Here is a 21342-nt window from a genome sequence, read left to right as displayed (position 1 = left end):
TCGTGCACCCTTATTCATCCATTAAGCATGAAACTTTAATTTGAAATAAAATTTTGATTTAAATTCATTAGTGCTATTTGTAAGTGTGCACATTTAGTTACTTGTATTTTTATCAACTCGTGCTCATCTTTGGTTTGTGCTTATGATTAATTCTTTGTTTGTTTTACCGGCTTCTCACCTGACGTGGTTCCTGGGAGTTACCTGACAAAAGATGGTGGCCAGGGCGTGGCGCACCTAAAAGCACAGGGGATAATTGGAATGCACCACTAGTTCCTGCTGGGGAGGGGGAACTTGAATTTGCTTTGTTTAAATAAGCTTTTGTATTTAATTTAATATTTGAATTTAAAGTGTAATAATTTTGATTTCCTTCTTTGGTGTTTAGTTTGTTAGCAAACTTCACTGTACTATCACTGTACTGTGTTGTTTGTTTGTAGTTAGTGACTGTATTGTGTTTAGGTATCCCTATTGTGTGTAATGGTCTGATCAGCCAGTGTATATATACCCTTGTGTGTCATTTAGGAGGGTCAGTTCTGTTTTTGTTGGTGCAGCCAGTTATTTTGTTCATGTTTGTTTTGCCTGAGTTCAGTTGTTGTTCTTTTGACCTTTTTATGAGCTCAGTATTTAGTATTGTAAAAACAATTTTTTGGGGTTAAAATAAAAACCCTATTTTTTCTAATAATTCCTGTGACTCCTCCTGTTTTTTAACTCTGTCCACGACATGCTGTCTTATGTTGTTGTTCTGCACATTTCCTTTTGAATTACTGTATTGTCTTGTATAGAACTGCAGATGGAGCTGAGTATCTTTTCTCCTCTGAGATTATTTTTGCTGTGTGGAGAAGAAGACCAGGTTATAAAGCAGAGGGAAATCAGGAGAAGTGGGCACAGGTGAGTGATTACAATTACACACAGGTGGAGATGGGTGTGACAGGAAACCAGAAATTACTGAGCAGAGGACAGGTGGATAGTGACAAAACAGAACCAAGGTATAACGAAGACAAAATAATACAAAGACAAGGACAATAAAGCAAATACAAGAAAAACCAGAATCATATCAGAACAAAAAACCTAGACATATGACAGTATATACATAAAACTTCCATCCATGCATCTTATCTGCCTGTTTAGGGCCACAGGGAGTTAGTGCCTGTCTCCACTGGAAGAAAGATGGGGTACAACCTGGACAGGCTGCCAGTTCATCATAAGGCCACATAGGAACAAACTAAAAAGACAACCATTCACACCAGGACAATTTAGAGTAGTCAATTAACCCAACATGCATGTTTTTGTACTGTGGGAGGAAACTGGAGTATGGAGTCAATCCACACACACACACACAGGGAGAACTCCATGCAGAAAGGCCCCAGCTGGGAGTCCAACCTGAGTCCTTCTTGCTGTGAGACAACAGAGCTAGTCAACTGTTCCACTGTGAAAAATGCTAACACATTTTATGTTATTGTGAAATCAATTTGCATAATAAAGTAAACACCATATAATGTCACTAACTTTGTTAAAAATTACTTTTTGTTTTCTTTTTCATTTAAAATGATGAGTCCAATGACAGGTGCACTGTTTGACTAGCATCTCATTGGGGTTTTGTCTATTGTACAACCATCTCATGTGCACAAACAAAGCATCCACATGGGATGAGATGGGGTGACAGCAGAAGAAAATGGTCAAGAAAGTTAAATATTTTACAATTATAACTTTGAAATATATTCCAAAACATGCAGGAGGAAGTATATTACCTACTTGGAGGATATTAATTTACATGAAAGGTAATTCAAGTGATTATAATTTCCGAACATAAAATCTTTGCTTCAAAGTGTGGACATGGCTGGATGTCGTTGGTGCTGTGAGAGAGGAGAGACGAGGCAACCATGTAATCCCAGTCATTAGTGGGCTTAAACCGGATTTGGTGGAGCTACAATAATGGAGACTCTAGTGGCCTCCACTGCGAGACCCAAAGAAACCCAACAGGGAGGAACAGCGTCCGCAGAGGTCCAACTGTCCAAGTGGACTCAACTGAGAGATGGTAATCTGGATTTTTGAGCGTAACAGTCTGTCTCTGTGTGACTGAAAATGGCAAACACAAATTTTGGTCCTTCAGCTTTCAATCTCACAGAGATCACTCTCGCTCTTTGTCTTTCTCTTTCAGTCTCTCTCACACACACACACACGCATACACGCACACATTCTTTCTCTGATTCCCATGCTTCCCAGCCTCATAGAGGGGTGTAAACAGAGTGCGGTTGGTGTTACCATGGTAAAGTCCGACTGCAGCCCAAGAATGGCGACTATGCTCTGCATGTGGAGAGACCTCGGACATGCATGCTAGGCAGCGTATACAGTAACACTTTCACACACACTCGCTGAAAAACCATGTATGGGCAATCTGTCTTTTACTTTGTACAAAATCTCTTCTTCTGTTCAAAAATATTCACTTGGTGTTTATTATGATACACTTTTCCAGAGTTTTAGTCATCTTTTGTTTTAGTAACTGTGCGGTCAATAATAGAAATGGGCTGCATTACACATATTTGCTTAACTTGGATGGAAAACAAAAGAAAACCAAATTTCTTTACTACGAAACTAAATAACTGTGCACTGCTTATAAACAGAACTGATACATTCATAAGAAAGATTATTTTTATGTAATTAATTAATACATTCATTAAGGAATTTTCCACACTCATTTTGTCTTCATTAGAGTTGCAGGGAATTACAAACCCCAGAAAAGTTCTTCACAGCTGAGACTTGAACCGTAGATTCTTGTGTGATTACAAATTAGGACTAAAACTGAAAACAATGAACACCTGCAGTGATTTATAACTTGTTCAACTTTTACATCTGTCATTGCTTTTTGTTGTGTAAACTCAAAACAATAACTACCAATCTTAGGGCAGTGGTCAACACATTTGTCTAAAAAGTGTAGCTTCTGTGTTAGAAAGCTAACGAGCAGTGTAATTATTTCAGCTCACGAAACTCTCCATGCATCTCAACAGTGTTGTAACTGATCAAATGGATGTCTAACACACACACACACACTGTCATAACACAAGAAGTCTCTGCCAGCTGCCTCTGGACAGACAGAAACAAGCTTGACATTTCTGACGACACCCGGGATTGAGATTCAGGTTTGAACATGTCTGTCTGCCTGCTACACAGCAACTGGCTTCAATCACATTTGTTGATTGAAAACACAGACAGTGGAGACCAATCAACGTGACATTTTTTTTTTTGCCTGCACACACCCTGACACAAACACGCACACGCAGAGATATTTTCTGCAGGAATCAAAATAATAAATCTCTCTTTGAACTATGATAAATTCCCTCTGAGTGCAGTACACAGTGTACCCTGCCCATGAAATATGGACCTGTGGGATCAGAATCCTGCAGTGGCCATCTCTCACTGAACAGTTTATTGCTCTGATTAAACGTGACTCTGCTACCAAACACCTAAAACACATATGACATGACAACAGACATGCATAAACCACAGGACTTACATGTGAAGACGTTTTTATGTCTTTTACCTGTACTTAAATATGCAACATGTGTCATTTTAACATGAATAATGTTCAGCTGATGTGTGCAATAAAAACAGTTTGAAACAGCAGCTCGTTACAAAGCTGTAGCTCATGACTGTCACTGTAGTTCCTCTTTTATATGAACTGCTCAGTGTCATGTCTGAGTCTGTGGCTTTTTCATAACAAATAAATAAGAAGATAAACTTTTCCCACAACATGTCAGCTAAATAAGTTATAAGAAAAAATTATGCTAAATGTTTCTGCATTGTGTTTGCAGCCATTTGTCTTTGTAGTCCTTTGACAGAACAGGATATGTGCTGTAATCATTGCTGGTTTAAGTTCACTGGTAACTTGATTCATGATGTCCGGAGTAAAAGTTTTCACATCTTTGAGCACGTCATTTTGCTGCTGGCCAACAATAACAGACAGCAAAAAAAAATGTCTCTGGTTATCTGTCTGAAAAGCCAACTTGGATCAAAATGTGTTCACAAGATTTCCATCAAAGGTCTCAAAACTATCTCCAGTTGTCTCATAAAATTAAAGATTTGTGCAGAATCAGTTTTTCCTTTTATTCATTTGATTTTACCTCTGTAAATGGTCAGGAACTGGACTGAAAAGCAGTCCAAAGAAAAACAATAAAATTCCTCTGGAAAATAAAATTCCTCTGGAAAGCTTGAAAAAATGTGGATCAAAACCTCCTTAAAAGATTACAAAAAGGTTTGACTTCTTGGAAAACAAATTATTTTAAAAAATGAGGGATGACTTGAAACTTTTCCACATGACATTGATTTAATAACTTGCTGTAGGAAGATATAAGTATCAGACAAAAACTGAATATCTTTAGATTCTTATTCTTAAACAACAGATCAATAATGGTGACAAAAAAAACTTTTCGCTATTGTGAAATTCACAAGTATTTTCATTCTATCTTCACTATAAGACACAGAGGTTTTATAGAAAATCTATTTGGCCTATTTTCCGGTAACAACAGAGGGAGAGAAACCAACATTATACTCAGTCCACTAGCAGTTCTATTAAAACTGAACAAACAAGAGGGTTTTTGAAAGCCTGCAAAAATAATAGACTGCACTCATATCATCTATGTGGATAATTCACTGGATAGAAACTGAACTATGTGAGAGATTCAGAATATTTAAGAGCTTAACTACCGATGAAGTGAATTTATATTCAGAATTTAATATAAATGATTCTAAGAAGGCTAATGATATAGTAAAACTATTTGAGAAGTCACATCAGACCTCATCAGTGGAGGCCATTTTCTTCAGTACTTGTCCACATTCAATGACTGAAACAGTGATTTTACTGAAATAAAATCCATTTCATTCAAGCCTGGAAATGCAGGATAAATTATCAATCGCTTCATCTGTTGCTGAGCTCCTCTGTTGCCAAAGACTTGACTCATTCTCTCAGCGGATTAAGCCACTTTTGTCTGTTTACAATTTCATCAGTTTCTATGTTTGTATGCATGGCACAGCTTATAAATCTTGTGTGTGTGTGCGTTTTCTTTTTTTTTTTTTTTCCTTTACTTTGCCAACGTTGAAACAGGAGCCAAAGGGATTTAATACACTGTGAGCAGTCATTCAAAAACAGGCTGAAACAGTGCTGGGTTTTGGACTGCGTTCACAGAGGCCATCTGCAAGCTGCTGCGCACCAAGAACTGAGGCGTGCTGGTCTGGAGGCATGATGGCAAAGCAGTGTGATGCTGGCCACAGAATAAACAAGCCATTTAACTGGACAACCTTCATAAAAGCAACTATTGATGCTGCTCAGTTTTTTTCCTGCCACATCATGCGTTGTTTCGTAGCCTGACTGTTGGCTCGCGTTCACATTGATTTCTGAAGTGGTAATTGTCTCTGCTGTTTGCTTTACACTGTCATTTAACTTTTACATGTCTTTATTGATATCCCATTAGAACCGATGGATGTTTCTGCCATTGCCGTCACTTGTGGCGTCCATGTAATCGACTCTAACGTTCCTCTCTAAGTCGGGATCAATGGTAGTCATCCGACTCTGTCTAATCTGAGGCAGCAGCTCCACTCATTCAGGGGTCACATACCATGACCATGTGTGAAAATTCCAACCCGTTTTAAGCATGTACACATGACGGAGACCAGCACACCAGGTGGCATTCACACACAAACATATGTAGGAGTCGATGCAGACAGGATCACAGACTGCAGCTCCTAATACCCACCAGCACTTGCGTTTGCCATCCAAATAGGCACACATGTGGCCCCAGAAATCACTTTTAAATCCACAGCACAACTGGTTGGCATGCTAAACTGGACAACACACACCCTCCGTCTTTCATTCACACACATACACACGGCTTCAATAAACCCTCTGTGTCTCATTTTCCTGCCCGACCCTTCAAGCCCCAGCAACCCCATGTGGAGCAGGTGGACGGCAACACACACACACACACACACACACACAGAGGCTCTCTTTTTCGCTCTGCTTCCTCTCACTTTCCACGCACCTCCTTTTAATGACCACGGATATGTTAAAAAGCTCTGCCACTTAAAGCAGCAGCCTCCCTTTGCCACTTAATTTGACATGCTTGGGAGGAAAACAAAGAAAGACCCCTATTGTGGCTTTTCAACAGTCTCCAATCAAGCCTGCCACTCAATTAGCCAAAGACGGCACAGAAAGAAAAAAAGAGCGCATAAAAATCCATTTATTAAGACTTTTCTTCAGAGTTACGGTATTGCAGAAATTTTCTGCACATTCAATCCTCAGAATAAGTTTCTACCCTCCTGTTGAGTCTTGTTTTTCAGATTGCTCTCTTAGAATTGAGGTAAAGCCACTCAAAACACTTCTAAAATACAAGAGGAAAGGCAAAATAAAAATGGATTTTTCTCCATGTCTCCTCTTGGTGTGTGTAATTGAGCTATATTTCCTCCAAAGATGAGTCACACCAGAAGAAGATGCACAGGTGAAAACACATCGACAGAGAAAGAGAAAGCAATACCGGTAGGTGACAGACGAAGAAGAAACAACCACACAAAGCATCAGACAGTTTTTTAAAAAAAATCAATTTGTGCGTCCTGCCAACAAATAGAGGAAACAAACCTCTGTATTAGTTCTTTGTTGCTGTTTACTGACAGCACAGAATGTGTATCAAGACTGTCTGGATGGTGAATTTAACCCCTAAATGCTGATTTAAATTATTTAGGGGGAAGAAAAGGGAAACTTTTTGCTTTGATGTTATTGTTTTACTCATTTAAAGTTTTCTGCTGTGCGGGCATGTGTGGCTATGCCCGCACATTCATATTTGTCATATTAGTTCTATGAAATTCAGTCTTATATGTTATCAAAGAAACAAAGGATCCTCATATAACCACCCAGTTTCAGTTACTTGACAATGAAAAGCAGTGAAATTTGGGTTTGTGCCTGAAATAACACAAGTAATTGACTAATCTGCTTGTTCTTTCTCTAGTCATTGAGGGGGTCCTGCCAGGCTGGTATCCTAAACCTCCTAAACTCTGCCTGGTCCCTAAAAAACAAAAGAAATCAAACAAATTAAAACAAAAGGTCCAACCTAACCCAGGGACTAGGAGGGAGTGGGGTATTGTTATGGTATGTATGTTTTGTTCGTTGAGTTTATGCTTTTGTTTAAAATGATCTGGATTTTGTTTTACTGCTGTTTCCTGTTAATGAGTTTTAATAAGCTTTACTTCCTGTTTTATTCTGTAGGAGCCGATCATGGTTACTATTCACCTGCAAATTCAGCAAAGAGGACATTGCTGAGTTTGTCTTTGCTTAATTCAGTTTGTTCTTGTTTTGTTGCCTGATTACTTGAGCTACAGTTTTTGTCATTAAAGGTGGTTTAAATCCTGAACGTCCCACCTGCCTGCATTTGGGTCCTTTCAACCACTACCTGTGATAACATCATCCTGACCAGACAGTATCACCCACCTGGCAGCAACGTACAACGTTCTGTTCATGATCATGATGAGCTGAATGTCCAGTTTGTGCCGCTGCGTGTTGTTCCTTCCAGGTTTGTGGCCCACAAATGCTGGATACTGTTTTGTGTCTGTAAGAAAGGAACAAAGTAATATGACTTGTAGACATTTCACAGCTTTTCTCAATTTTCTAGTGGACTTTGGTCAAACATAAACCCATGTGTCCTTGCTAGATCAAAAGCTACAGCCACAAAACTGTGGGTTGAGCACTCTCATGCAACAATAACTTGTCAGATATAAATATGCTACACTACATTGTGGCATTGCTGTATTGTTAGTGGCTTGAGATGAAAGTGTGCTGTTTCAGGAAATAGTCTGAGGCACACAGGTTTGTATGAGGCTTGCTGGCTTGTGTTTTATGTCTCCAGGCCAGGACATACAGCGTTTACGCCCACAGAGAGAAGAACAAGACACGATCAACGGAAATATACAGGAGAAACAATGACCATATCTTTACAGCTTTCCAGAGCCCACACTATCACATAGAGCACAAGAAGCCCGACAGAAAAACAGCAGATTATCCTTTGATGTGAGGTGGGCTCTGTTTCAAATGCTGCCTTAAGTCCTTTATTATAGTCTGTGTATAGAAGGCCTATCCTTGGGTGCCAATTTGCACTCCGTGCCATGAGAATGCGTTCAGCTCGGGGAACGGTAGGGGTTGTAGAGGAGGAAAGGGTTGAGAGGGATGTGGAGGAGCAAAAGGATGGAACAAATGAGACAGATACTGAGAAGGAGGATCTGTAAAGTAGGAGACAAAAGGGAAAAAAAGAGTGAAAGCAGAGTGACTACTTGTAATGAGAGGCAGAACAGCCCCCAAGTGGAGCTAGTGAAAAAAGAAAGAGAAGCAGGGGGAAAAAAAGATATACTTACAGTTTCCATGTGAGATGCTAATAGGCTCGCTGTCCTCAGGGAAGCCCGCCCCGGCTATTTGCAGTAGCGTGAAGTAGAGTACCAAGGCCTCTGACCTCATGGTCGCACCAACACTGCTGCTGCTGCTGCTACTGCTGGTCCTCTGCTAAAGATTTGGCTTAGCCTGTACAAGAAGAGACACAAGTGGTAGACAATGATGAGATGGAGGGGTAAAAAGTTTGACAAAACACTCTATCGACTGCATAATCATTACTTCCTCTCTTTGATTTCCTGAAACAAAGAAATGCAGAAAAGAAGGTGGAAGATCCCAAAGCACTTCAATTAGTTGTTTGTGCATTTTGTATTAGCCTGTTTCAGTTGGTCAGGGATATATTTATATGCGTTTTCGATGACTCAAGTAAGCTGTGGAGCTAGTGAAACCAAATTAATTGGATTAGGGAGGTAATATGCGTCATAGATCGATGACAGACAAAGGAGATCTCTGCGCTTCGCCCTCCCCCTCCCTACTTATGTACTGTAGGAGAGCTCTTGTTAAGATTAACCTGGTGCAGAGTATCAACTGTGTGTGAAGATGCGGCAAGACAGCACCTTATTTCCCCACCTGCCTGTCTCTTACGAGGATGGCAATCCTGTGTCCCAAATCTGTGCATCAGGGTGGATATGAGTCTGGATAACACTTCACTCTACCACAGAACTGATTTAACAGCCACCTGGAGGGCTGCATTTTCTTTTGATTCCTCTCAGTTGTATTTGTCATGTCACTTGTTCTTAACCCACTATTTTCAATCTGTAGATAAGAAAGTTGCACAAAAATGTTAGGGGTTTATGTTTTCTTCAACTTTAAACAGAAATATTAACACTTATAAAAGAAAAATAAAATCTGCATGTTTCGCCCACATAGAGGTTGAGCCCACACTGCAGCAAGCCTTGGTTCATTGATGACCCAGCCATGATTTTTCTCTTCCATATTTATGTCTTCATTAGGCTTCAATAATGCAATGAAGGAAAAGTTTGATAGTGTGAATAAAATTTCTAATACAAAAAAGGTTAAATTGCACATTTTTTCTGTCCAAATATGCATAAATTTGCATACTTTTCCATCTCCGAGATCTGAATACCAAACCATGGTTCAAAATTCTTCACATTAGTTCACTCATGAACTCAATGGGTTTTCTTAAAAGAATGTTGAATAACTCTTCAGAGCCCTGCATTAATTAGAAAAATGCCAACAATCAGATGAAACAATTTTCACTGTTTTCAGGAATCAAATTTTCTAGATTCTTTTTTATAAACGTTCAGAATACAAACAGAAATGAAAAGTAGTGATTTATTTGTCAAATTAAGATCAAATTTAAAGCTTGGAATTCCCTGAAGGGATGCATATCACCTGCTGCCTTTCATGTTGAAAAATTACAGAGTTGTAGCCAATTTGGTCAAACCTTAAAAAAGTATTGCTACATGTAGTCTCATGCAACCTTGCAAGATGTCGTATGTGCGATGAGTATGTGCTGGGAATGACTCTTTGCTACTACCACATCAAATTCTAGCTCAATATCTGTAAAATTGACTGAGTTATAGCCATTTTTGTGTTGTTTAAGTTTCTTTGGTTGTGGCAGCCATCTTGAATTGAATTGACTCCAAGAGTTAATCGGTTGTAGATTTGCACCCAATGATTTCTTTCTGCAAGTTTCATTAAAATCTGTCCAGTGGTTCATGAGATATTTTTGCAACAGACACCCACATGCACACACATACAGACACAGACAAAAACACTATCATTTAACTTTAACTTTTGGAGGTGGGCAGTAAAAATCTTTTGAGCCCGACAAACATATTGACAGTAAAATTAGAAGAAAAAAAAGAAAAGCACTCAAATTTAAAACTGATAATTCATCTTCCTTTAATCTTCTAATGGAATATATATAGAAGCAGATCTTTCAAACGGCCAACCCAGATTTGATGTAATGTTTTCGTAGCTCAAATCCAGCCAACTGAGCTTTGCTCGCTGCAGTTTGTGGCAAACAATTACACCCATAAATCATCCAGGACAATTATTGCATCTGTAATCTAATCAAGAATAAAGCATTTAATTTGCATGAAGCACCTTCCATTTTTCTGGGCTGGAGCTGCAGGGCGAGATGTAGCTGGGTAGATAGATTAGGGGGGAAGCTTCAGGGATGAAGAATTGAATAAAATAGTCGATTTCATTTGCTCCAGCCTGATAAAAGTTGTTTATCCCACGCTGTATTTTCATTCGCTATTGTATATCCGGGGGGAGAATGAACAGGAGGAAGGAAGGAGGAGGAGGAGGGGTTACTTTCTCTTTTCTCTGTCATGTCCCTCTAACCCTCTCTTCCCCCATCTTTCTTTCTCTCTCCATGCTCCTGTGAATCTCATTCAGGAGAGGAATGAAAACACTATTCACTGGTAGATTCATTTTAACACTGAGGAGAATACCAATACTAAAGCCTGGATACGACCTTGATCTCAAAAGCTTCTCCCTTCCCCTCCATCCTTTCTCACTCACTGGCCGGCTTTTCTCATCCTTACAGTGTACTTTTTTGCAACCATAGGTTTTATGGAAAAGAAAAATTAAAAAGTGGACTCTCCTCACCTTTAACTTAAACGTCAACTGAGCTGCAGATTTAAACTTTCGCCGAACTGTAAATAAAAATTGGATTTCTCTTATACAGTAGATTAAGCCTCTATGGAGGGTTAAAACTGGAAGTTTTTTCTGAACCTTGACCCAGAACTCTTTGAGTAATTGACTGAGTGATGAGCAGGAAGTAGCATAAGAAGGAGAGGTTAGCCCTGAGGGAGAGAAAACAGTGAATGATGGATGGAGGCTGCACTGACCAACACAACAAGAACTGCCTCAGAGCAGCCTAATAAAATGAGGATAAATCCAAAACTGTGTTTGTTAAACAAGACTGGATCATGTCGGAATAGTATAAAATGACAATTACTTGCGCCTTTCAAACAAATATAAATTTTCACAGATATTGTTCTGGCAGTCATTTGTGGCTAGAGGCACATCCTCCATCTACATCAGTGGATTTTAATTTGATGCTAAAACACACCATATCCCATGATGCACAACACAAATTGAGCACAAAATGATTTAAGTGAAACCTCCACACCTTCCAGTGGCCCTTTCATTACCAGCTGCAGCACATGAGTGAGAGGATGGAGGAAGACACAGTCTGTCTTTACCAAATTACAGTTTGCGTGGAAGAGCAAATTGCTTCCTTGTGTGGAAGTGTGACTGAGTGTTTTAGGCTCTGATCTAAAATGCTACTTTTGCACAGCGGTGTTTAGACACTCGCACACACTGAGAACATCAGGATTCAGAAGATGAGGATTAAAGGTATGCCCACAGTTCAGTAATAAATTACTTGCTACCAAATGAAAACACATAGTGGAGGTGGAAATGTGTGCATTTCCGTTCATGTAGGAGCCTTTATTGAATGAAACCCCAAAAAAGCAAAAGACAAAAACCAACATATTTAAAAACCTATCATTCCTTGAAAATATATAATTTTCACAACACCTTCTTGCAAGTTTTAGACTAAGATCATCTCGTGTTGAGAAATGAGGGTTGTAACCATTTTGGTCAAACCTTGAAGATAACATTATATGTAATGCCATGTGATTTTTTGAAATCTTAGAGTATGGGTTGTGGAGGACTCTCAGCTACTACCACGTCAAATTTTAGGTTAATATCTGTAAAACTGACAAAGGTGTAGCCTTTTTTGTTTTATCTAAGTTAAATTGACTGTGGTGTCCATCTTAAACTGAAATGATTCCAAAGGTTATTTAGCTGTAGATGTACAATGATTACTGAAAGTTTTATTAAAAACCTGTCCAGTGGATCATGAGATATTTTGCTAACAGACAAACATAATTGAATTCAACAGTTAATACTAAAGTTTTAAACAAAGATCTTGCTTGAATGACTCTCCAGTTACAACAAAGTTCATCAAAGTTAATCAACTATAATGTCATCCCAGTGATTACTTTTTGCAAGTTTCATTAACATTTGTCCACTGGTTCATTACATTTTTACTAAAGAGAGACAAGCACACAAACACAGGCAAGAACATTATTGCCCTCAGCGTCTGCAGCAGGTGACAATAACTAACAATGGATCGCTGTACCTCCCACTTAGGCTTTTGATGTAAATATTTCAAGAATCTTTGCTGCTATTCCTTTTCACTTTCCTCACAGATTTAAAGCAGTGTATGTACATGCACATGTGAGAGCAGATAGAGAAGAGATGGAAGACTTAATCAAGCTGGATGCTGGCAGGAGGCACCAGCAGGTAATAAAAACACAAAGACCCCCTGTAATCCCTCAACGTACCACGCCCTCTTATGACTTCATGCACACCCTCAGTCACACACGCACTAACCTTATAACCTTGCAGAAAACTTTGATTAATAAAATAAAACAAAAACACATGACTTTAACGCAACTCAAAGCAGGCAGCCAATCACACATACGCACACAAAGGCCCCCCCACCCCCATGGGGGCAGCTGAGCCGAGCTGCATTAGCTTCAACAATAAACACATTAGTCGACTTAATGACGTTATCGCAGCTCTTGCATCAACATGTTAGCTATGGGTGCTTGGAGCTAAAACACTCTCACAATAACACATTTATTTAAATGACAAGGTCAGCCACAGTGGGCTTCAGGTGAGGTAGGAAATGTTAGCCAACGTTTCTATTCGTCAGATTGGATCGAAGCACAAACAGATGAACGGGAAGATTGGTTCCCCCAAATACAAACATGTAATTAGTTCATCTTTAGAGGGTCCCAGCTGTTCATCTTTTGAAGCCCCCACAGCGCCAGACTAAGCGTGCGATGGAGTGAAAGACGGCTATTTGATTGCAGCTGAGTAGACCTGTTGCTGATTGATGCCTCTGAATGTGTTCAGAAACCAGCTTCATGAGACAAAAAAAAAACAACTAAACAAAATGTTTTTTAGCTAAATGAGCACATGTTTACAATCAGCTAACTTCTGATTGCTCCCACTCTCATCAGAAAAGGAATTAATTTTGTGATGTTACACAAAGAGAAGAATGGTCTTTTAGGATAGATTGGTTCAGAAAATGTGGGAACTTTTCCCTTGTTGGTTTCTTTTAATCACAACCAAAACTGTTCACTAACATTCATCATGTGGTTGCTATTAAAGTAACGGGGACAACCAAGATTTCTTTAACCCAAACAACAGTCTGATTTTAACTTAAACCATCATTATTCTCTAATTTATTCAAATTCAGAGCAAAACGTAACGGGAGGTTTAAGTAAAGTTTGTAAGATCAGAAAGCAGTTGTATAACTGCGATAAAACATTTCCGTAACTGTTTGTACGTTTAACTAAACTCTTAAAGCAAAGTGGGGCTTATTTGTTGGCTGACTCTTTCCAGTGTACTGGAAGCTGATTTAATCTTGTGCATACTGGCGTCAGATTAGAAAAACAGATCAGAGAGCAGTTACAAACATCACAGAGACATTTTTGTGTATTTGACGGAGTGATTCTTATCAGAGAACCTTTTGCATAATTCAGATGAATGTATAAGCTGTCATGTAACACAGCTGAACAAACTAATTCCCTTTGTGTTTTAGATGTTTGTTCTGTTTTCTGCCTCATCAGATGAAAATTTAAGACTTACTTTATTGAGAATAGAGAAGTCTTGTTTTCGTCTTCAGGTTTTTGATCACTTAAATCTGGCAGAAGTGCTCCATATGATAATTTTAAAGCAGCAGCTTCTTGTAAATGTTGTTTGACAGCTTTGATGCGACTGCAGATTGCTTGTGTTTGTGTTTGGCAGTCTGGATAATGTCCGCAGATTGGTGCTGAAGGTTTTACAGAAAGCAGGAATGCTGGAGAAAAGGGATCTTTTTCCATCGTGGCTAGTCAACCCGCATGGGGGCGGAACTGCTTTATGTGTTTTGGAAATTTGGTGCAAGGGATGTGAGCTGTAAGCTATATATCAGTGTTTCTTTCATTGGTTAAAGAATTTTGAGAAGTGTTGATTCAACCGACCAATGCTGAGGCCTGTTTGTTCCTTGGATAAAAATTATTTCTTCAGACGTAGCTCCAAAAAGACGCTCAGTCATGTTTGGGTTGTTTGGAGATCTGAGCCACCTGCAGTGTTCAAGTGAAGCTCAAAATTTAGACAAAACAGATGAGCATGCTTGTACCCTACTAGAGATAAACCAATTCTCTAAACCTCAGTAGAAGTTGCAAAAATGATATCTGCGAGAGTATAATGGCTGTGCATTGTTTTTTTGTTTTTTTATGTTTTGGCTGCTGGAGCTAAATAAAAGCAGAAACTGGTGAATGAATAACAATGGGATAATTTTAGCAACTTCAGTGGCTTGCGTGGCAGTCTTAAAGCTTCATAGACCACATATGAACCTTACATGTGAATTTGATTTGTTCAGCATTACGTGTGAATGCAACACTCATCTAAAAATACAGTATGAGACTAAACTAAAGCCAGATACCACTTTCCTAAAGAGTTCTTGAACACTGTCAGCTGCGATACCTGTTGACAGGCAAGCTGGAGGAAATAGTGTTTAGGGTGATGTGCAAAAATAGGAGAGAATTAGACCAAGCAGTTTGGAGGTGAGACAGACAGCAAGGCAGAAATAATACACTGGAGCTACCATAAAGAGGAAAAATGGGCCAAATCCAACCACCTAAGGCTCCCAAATGAGGAGGATCGGATTGCAGGTGTTTACACTTGTCAGTTCAGACCAGATAAATTAGACTGAAATGACAGAAGGAGCTGGTTGCCTAAACCCAGGAGGGTATGATAAGAAGAGGCAATGGAAAGAGTGAGAAGAGGAGAAACCCACCTGATTTTTAAGAGAACAAGAAAACCAGCAAAACTGGCAACCAATTCAAACACATTAATGTAGACAGATTTGCATGAGCTACCAAAAAAGCCTATTCGTGCTTTCCTTTTCCTCGACAGTTTTCTTACATGTTGCTTTCAAATAAAAATATCTGGTCGGAGGCAATCCATCATGGTTTGATTATTAAAAGACAAGGAAGCAGACTTGAATGAGCCACCCTGTCGCTGTATGCCAGTTATTAAAACAAAAGCCCAACTACACGAGGTGATGGATTGAGTCTGGAAGCGAGCCACAGACAGCTCAAAAAGGGGACAGGAAAAAAGATGGGAAAAGAAAAGGCATAAGAACAGCAAAGGGATAAAAGCAATGTGGGAACAACATTAAATTGACAAAGACATTAAAGATTGATGATAAGCTGCTGTATTTATATGATACGGCCTTTATGGTCTCACAGCCATTAAGCCCGGTCATCGCCGTGATTCCTAATCATTACAAACAATTATCTTTCACAAAGAAATGAATATTTGTTTTCAAGCATGATCGAGGGGGTCTCTTTGTGGGGAGAAAGGAAAGGAAAGGAAAGGAAAGGAAAGGAAAGGAAAGGAAAGGAAAGGAAAGGAAAGGAAAGGAAAGGAAAGGAAAGGAAAGGAAAGGAAAGGAAAGGAAAGGAAAGGAAAGGAAAGGAAAGGAAAGGAAAGGAAAGGAAAGGAAAGGAAAGGAAAGGAAAGGGATCAAAGATGGGAGGAGGCAGCAAAGAAGAGGTAATGGTTGTTCATTGTCTGAGAATAAAATCCAAAGTAAACTGACATCATATCAACCCCGCCACGAGCAGATTTTCCACCGAGAACAAGGATGAGAGGAGATAAAAACCACTCTCTGCATTGTTTTTTAAAGTAGGTCAAGAGGGGTGCTGAGGCAGCAACGAACTCCCAAATAAAACTCAGAAAAAGCTCTCAAGTTTAGCATGGACAAAAAATTTCTGTTATAAAGTGTTACATCAACCTAAACCGTTACCAAAAGGGCCCTGTTTTACAGCTAGAACTGTTTAACATATTAGCATTTTGCTCCACAAATAAAATAAAACATTAAGGATCATTATAGATGCAAAACCTCTTGAATAATACCTAAAGTTAGAGCTACTAGTTTAATCAAAATTGAAACATCTAAATATTTGCATTAAATACTTGGTAACTGCATCCTGTTTCCTGAGGGAACTAACTCAGTTTTTCCTTTTTCTCCTGTTTAAGTCTCGAACAATCTGTGTCTGCTCTCAGATATCCTGAACCAGTTCACACCCACCTTCCTTCCTCTTCTCTGCAGCCCACTCCTGTTGTACAGCGTGGACTAGCCTGAGATGCATTTAGCAAAGAATTTTTTCCCTGTTTGATCATTTTAGTCACCCAAAGCTACTCAGCACAGTGGGACAGAAACCCTACCACTGATCAACATAAAACTACAGAACAAAAACGGACAAATCTGTTCATCTTGATGTTGTTCACACCAACATAGTTTAATTATGCTCTCTAATCTAAATGTTTCACTCATATTGGGTAAAGCTTAAATAAATATAACAATATTTACCAAAACATTATTTCGAGTCACTTAAAGGGGCTAGTACTTTAGATTTAGTGACACCTAGCGGCAAATTTGCAGATTGCAACCAAATGATTGGTGCAGGAAAAAAGAAACATTGTCATGTATTTTGACTTAGTTGCCCACCTTTTGCCTTTCAGCAGTGGGCAATAATTAAAATCAAAGATTATAGTAGTCTTGCTGCCTTTATTCATGCCTTCTCTTGTGCTCTCTGTCACCTCACTGTAGACTTACTAAAACCCTCAACTAAAACCCTTCAGTGAGTGTGTCCCTGCATTTGGTTTGCCTTGAAAGAGAATTTCTGAATTCCTGTAAAACACATTCAGCTACCCAAACAAACAAAAAGCTCAACTCGTATCACACTCGTCTGGTGTTTGAGACATTGACCTCCCAAAAAGAACAGGGTTACACGTTTAAATATCAGAACCTTTTTCAGGCCTGTCACTCACCGGCTGGGATGATACAAGCGGGCAGCCTAATCACTCTGGATGCAGCTGATACAGAGCTGTGTGGGCAAAGCAGAGAAAATTGCAACTGATAAGGACAAGCTTGGTCGCACATGGCCTTCTCTGCCTCTCTTTTGATCCAATTATCTCTTCGGCCAACTTTGTCTGTCTTTCTGATGTACATTCTGTCAGCCATCACGTTACTCTTTGTAATATCAAGTTGGACTTTATGTACCAGCTGGCCACTTAAAGCAAAGTTTGGCCCTTTTAAAACAAGCAAAAGGAGACAAAAAATACAAATTAAAACTCTGTTCCTCCTGAGAACTAAAAAAATAACAGTAAAATTTGTTAGTGTCACTGGGATAAATGCCACATTAGGTCCACAAAGACAAATCATGGCATGACGGAGGCAGTGCCCCGTGGAGCACTGATCGAAGTGTTGAAACTGTCACACAGCATAATGCACATTTTACTTGAAAACGCACTTTATGAAGGCCGACTGCAGGGTGCCTTCAGGCAGCGCTGTGCAATTTCATGCTATGCTTAGTCATAATACAGACCTGGGAGCTCCAGCCTGCAAGGTTGGTGAGTCAAGTAATGCTTTAATTCCAACTGCCTGGGGTTACAAAAGTGACAATATGTTTAGAAATGTATGCCGGATACAAGAGGAACAGTTTTGGGTTCTCTGACTCTCATTTGTGGTAAACAACAGATAAGTCATCAGCAGAGAGAGGAATAAATGACAAATTCATTTGTAGTTATGTATTTTTAAAACCCAAAATGCTTCCTCCATGACATGTTACCTAGCTATATGAGGAGCATATTGACTGACTTGCACTTATTCATGCATAAGACCTTCCAGTAACAACAGAAATCACTGAAGGTATTTAGAATATAGGAGAAGAAGCCGCTGTGATGATGCTGGGGTTGTTTTTCCCACAAATAAAAGAAGATGGCCAATCAATAAAACAATAGCTGTAATTCTCGCCTCCGAGCTTGATGATTACAAGCCCATTTCTTTGATAGGCCCTGGCTACAAAATGAGAAAAGTCTCAAAGTCGATATTAAACGGCTGCTCACCAATTGGGTTTTATAGATATAACCATCTCAAGCAGATTTAGAGGAAAGATGGAAGATGTTTTTTGGCCTCAATAGACCTGAATTAAACAGGCATGAAGTTGTGCTACGCAGATGAAAAAGAACAAATCCACCGGACAGAAGAGCTCATCAACTGAGTTTAAATTTGTCCTGTGATATTAGATTAAAAAAAAGTAGCAATGAGTGTTTTAGGAGTCTCATTTTTAACTCCATATCTAAATATACATATGCACTTTTTTTTGATGAGTTTACCACTCAGTGCAGCTGTTTTTGTTGTTTTCTTTTCGTCTCCTTGAGACTAAACTGGAGCAGCAGACACAGGATATAAACAGGTGGCCTGCAGGGACTGAATAAGAGGTGTGATGGTTTTCTGTTGTTGCATCCATCTGGTGCAGTTTTCACATCTCACAGCCTCCTGCTTCTCCATAATAGGTGTGCTTCAGAGTTTTACGAGGTGTTATATGCTCTATCTGTGCCTCATTGTGTACCTAATGCAATCCTCACTGTGCCGCTGCTCAGCGTGCCTTGAAGAATTCTTAATCTAAAATGTTTTTAGTAATGAATGAAAGCTTTTTCTGCTAATGTCCAATTTTGCAATGAAATGTTCCAAATAGAAGTATAAAAAAAGACTCAGTTAAATGTCCTTGAGGCCAATGAAAAAAGAAAAAGTATTACCTTATAAATAACATCCTACATTTGTTTCAATCATGGAGTCTGCAAATGTACCATGATTTAATTTGATGTCTTACCTTCACAGAAAATCATTTCAGTTTTGTTAATGGCATCTTTCTTGTTGAGCTACCGCTTCATTTGATGCAGGTTCCATTATGCTAAGTGGCTGAGTCTGTGTCCTCACTGATAACTGGCTAACTGGCCTTCTGTTCCTCAGCAACGAGCCTATCAGATCTGACTTAGCATGATGCTAATCTCTATTAAGGTGGCCATGGGCTGGAAAGACGAACACACAATCATAGCCTTTCTCTCAGTTTCTTATATACTTATAAAACACATTTTTGGTCTCTATAAATAACACTTTTACCTTCTGGCTCCCAGCTTTACTTCCCTTCCTGCATCTAGATCAAATAAATCTTTTAAACTGAATAAAAGCTCATACAGACCCTGGTTCTGTCCATTTTCAACCATGACAGGAAGCATATTTATAATGGAGAGTGGAACAAACAGAACACAATTACAGACTGTGTTAGCCTGTGATATTGTGATACTGATAACAGAGTATCTTGTTGTCTGTTAGTGCATCATATCCAATGGCATTATGAATGATCTGTTATAATAAAAAAAATTAAAAAAAACATTGGAGCATTCAATCCTGGTGCTACATGAGGCCAAACTGACAATGTATTGTTCCAGAGAGGGTGCTGTGCTGCTATTATACAGAGTGAATCTGTCTGAATGCCGTTATCTCCGTAGACCATATTGTAGGAGTCATGCAGCTCAGCTCCAAATGAATGAATGAAGCTGAAACAGGCGGATCATTGAGACGGTCCCTTCGGTATGCAAAGCTAATTGTTCAGAGAGGAAATGTATTACGAAATACAGGACAACAGGTTGCAAATTACATGTCAGTCTGCAGCACAGTGGTAATTGTCATTAGGTTATTATGTCATAAGATGAGCTAACACATTATCGTAAGTGTAGAGATTATTGTTGACATGGGAGAAACTTTTGAATACTTTTTCTTCTTTGTGTTTTGACTGAATCCTAAATAGATCCCACTGCTGAGGAAGAAAGAGATAGATACTAGGAGAAGGAGGGCATTAAAAAAAAAACATTGCCTTCAAAAATATGCAAGGTGTGTCAAAAAAAATCAATGTCTCCAGGAAACCAGTGTCTCTTTCACTAAACCTCATTAGAGACAACCTGATCAGCTCAATTAGTGTGTCACTACACTCCCTCTGCTATGGAGTAGAGTGTTCAGACATGTTTCATGACAAGAACACAAATAGAGCTACAGGCAAGTCTCCAGTCAGTGACAGCATGCAAACATGTAGCTTTTCTAATCAAAAATAAATTAAATCAAGCAATTATTTGTGATTTTTCTTAGTTTAAGAGGTAAACCAACTTAAATCTTGCAGTCTTCTATAATTTAAAAGCCAGCTTTGTTATGAATCATATATTACCTTAAAATGGCAACGCTATTAATAACAAAGACTGCTTATAGGCTTATTATCCACGTAATCAGCTATGAGGCCGCAAACAGAATCCCTTTAGGCTTGTGCATAAACATGGAGCTGGATTATTGGTTAACCTCAGTTAGCTCAAGATGTGCTTTTGGCTGCTGTGCTTGCACACTACAATAAAGATTGCAACAAATACAGCCTTAATAAGATACAACCACAAACATTAGCATGACATGCACTGAAGTCAGAGTTAATTAACACTGAATGCCAGCATCCTGTAATGATCTGCATGAATGCTGGCACAAACACGAGATGTGGATTCCTTATAATGAGACCACAAAATCAATACAAAGAAGATAAAGTTCATTTATGCAGCAGCATGAAGGAAAAGTCTTGACATATGAGTGAGTCATGTTAAAAATATTGTGATGCAACAACCAAATGGAAAGGAAATGCAATTTTTCTCATTTATCAACTGTAGTCTGCTGAAATCACCACGCCTCTGTTTTCATATTGAAAGCACTTTGAAACAAATATGCACATTGCAGCCAAATTTTTGTCCCATACATGACACTAGAAGATGATTTAAATAATCCAGGGATGGAAGAAAAAAGAAAAACACTACAGTACGGTGTAAAAACAACAATAATATGACCTTGTGTTTGAATTGGGACCGTTTCTCATATAGACTGTAATCATGCTGTAATTACAGTGTACGATTACAACGAACACTCACATGAACCTAAAACTCATGTACTAACTGGTGGAAAACAGTCTGAAATTACATCCGAATCACCGCCTTTCAATTGACAT

The 21342-nt window shown here is 39.0% G+C and overlaps 1 protein-coding gene across 3 annotated transcripts in view; it reads right to left on the bottom strand.

Moving 5' to 3' along the window:
* The window catches only part of sema6a (sema domain, transmembrane domain (TM), and cytoplasmic domain, (semaphorin) 6A), a 112841-nt gene that overhangs the window by 55479 nt on the left and 36020 nt on the right, over positions 1-21342 (bottom strand). For 2 of the 3 annotated variants that reach the window (XM_017412342.3, XM_017412343.3), the window contains exons 2-3: positions 8386-8548; positions 7469-7586 (exon numbers count right to left, since the gene is read on the bottom strand). In XM_017412342.3, coding sequence (XP_017267831.1) covers positions 7469-7586; positions 8386-8485 — 218 coding nt within the window. In that variant the 5' untranslated portion in view covers positions 8486-8548. Of the gene's footprint in view, positions 1-7468; positions 7587-8385; positions 8549-17296; positions 17353-21342 lie in introns of all 3 variants that reach the window. The other variant, XM_037975531.1, reaches the window with a different exon arrangement.

Source organism: Kryptolebias marmoratus, linkage group LG1 (assembly GCF_001649575.2).
Source record: "Kryptolebias marmoratus isolate JLee-2015 linkage group LG1, ASM164957v2, whole genome shotgun sequence".
In the NCBI taxonomy this organism is placed as follows: Eukaryota; Metazoa; Chordata; class Actinopteri; order Cyprinodontiformes; family Rivulidae; genus Kryptolebias; species Kryptolebias marmoratus.
This window is presented reverse-complemented; position numbering and strand designations above follow the sequence as displayed.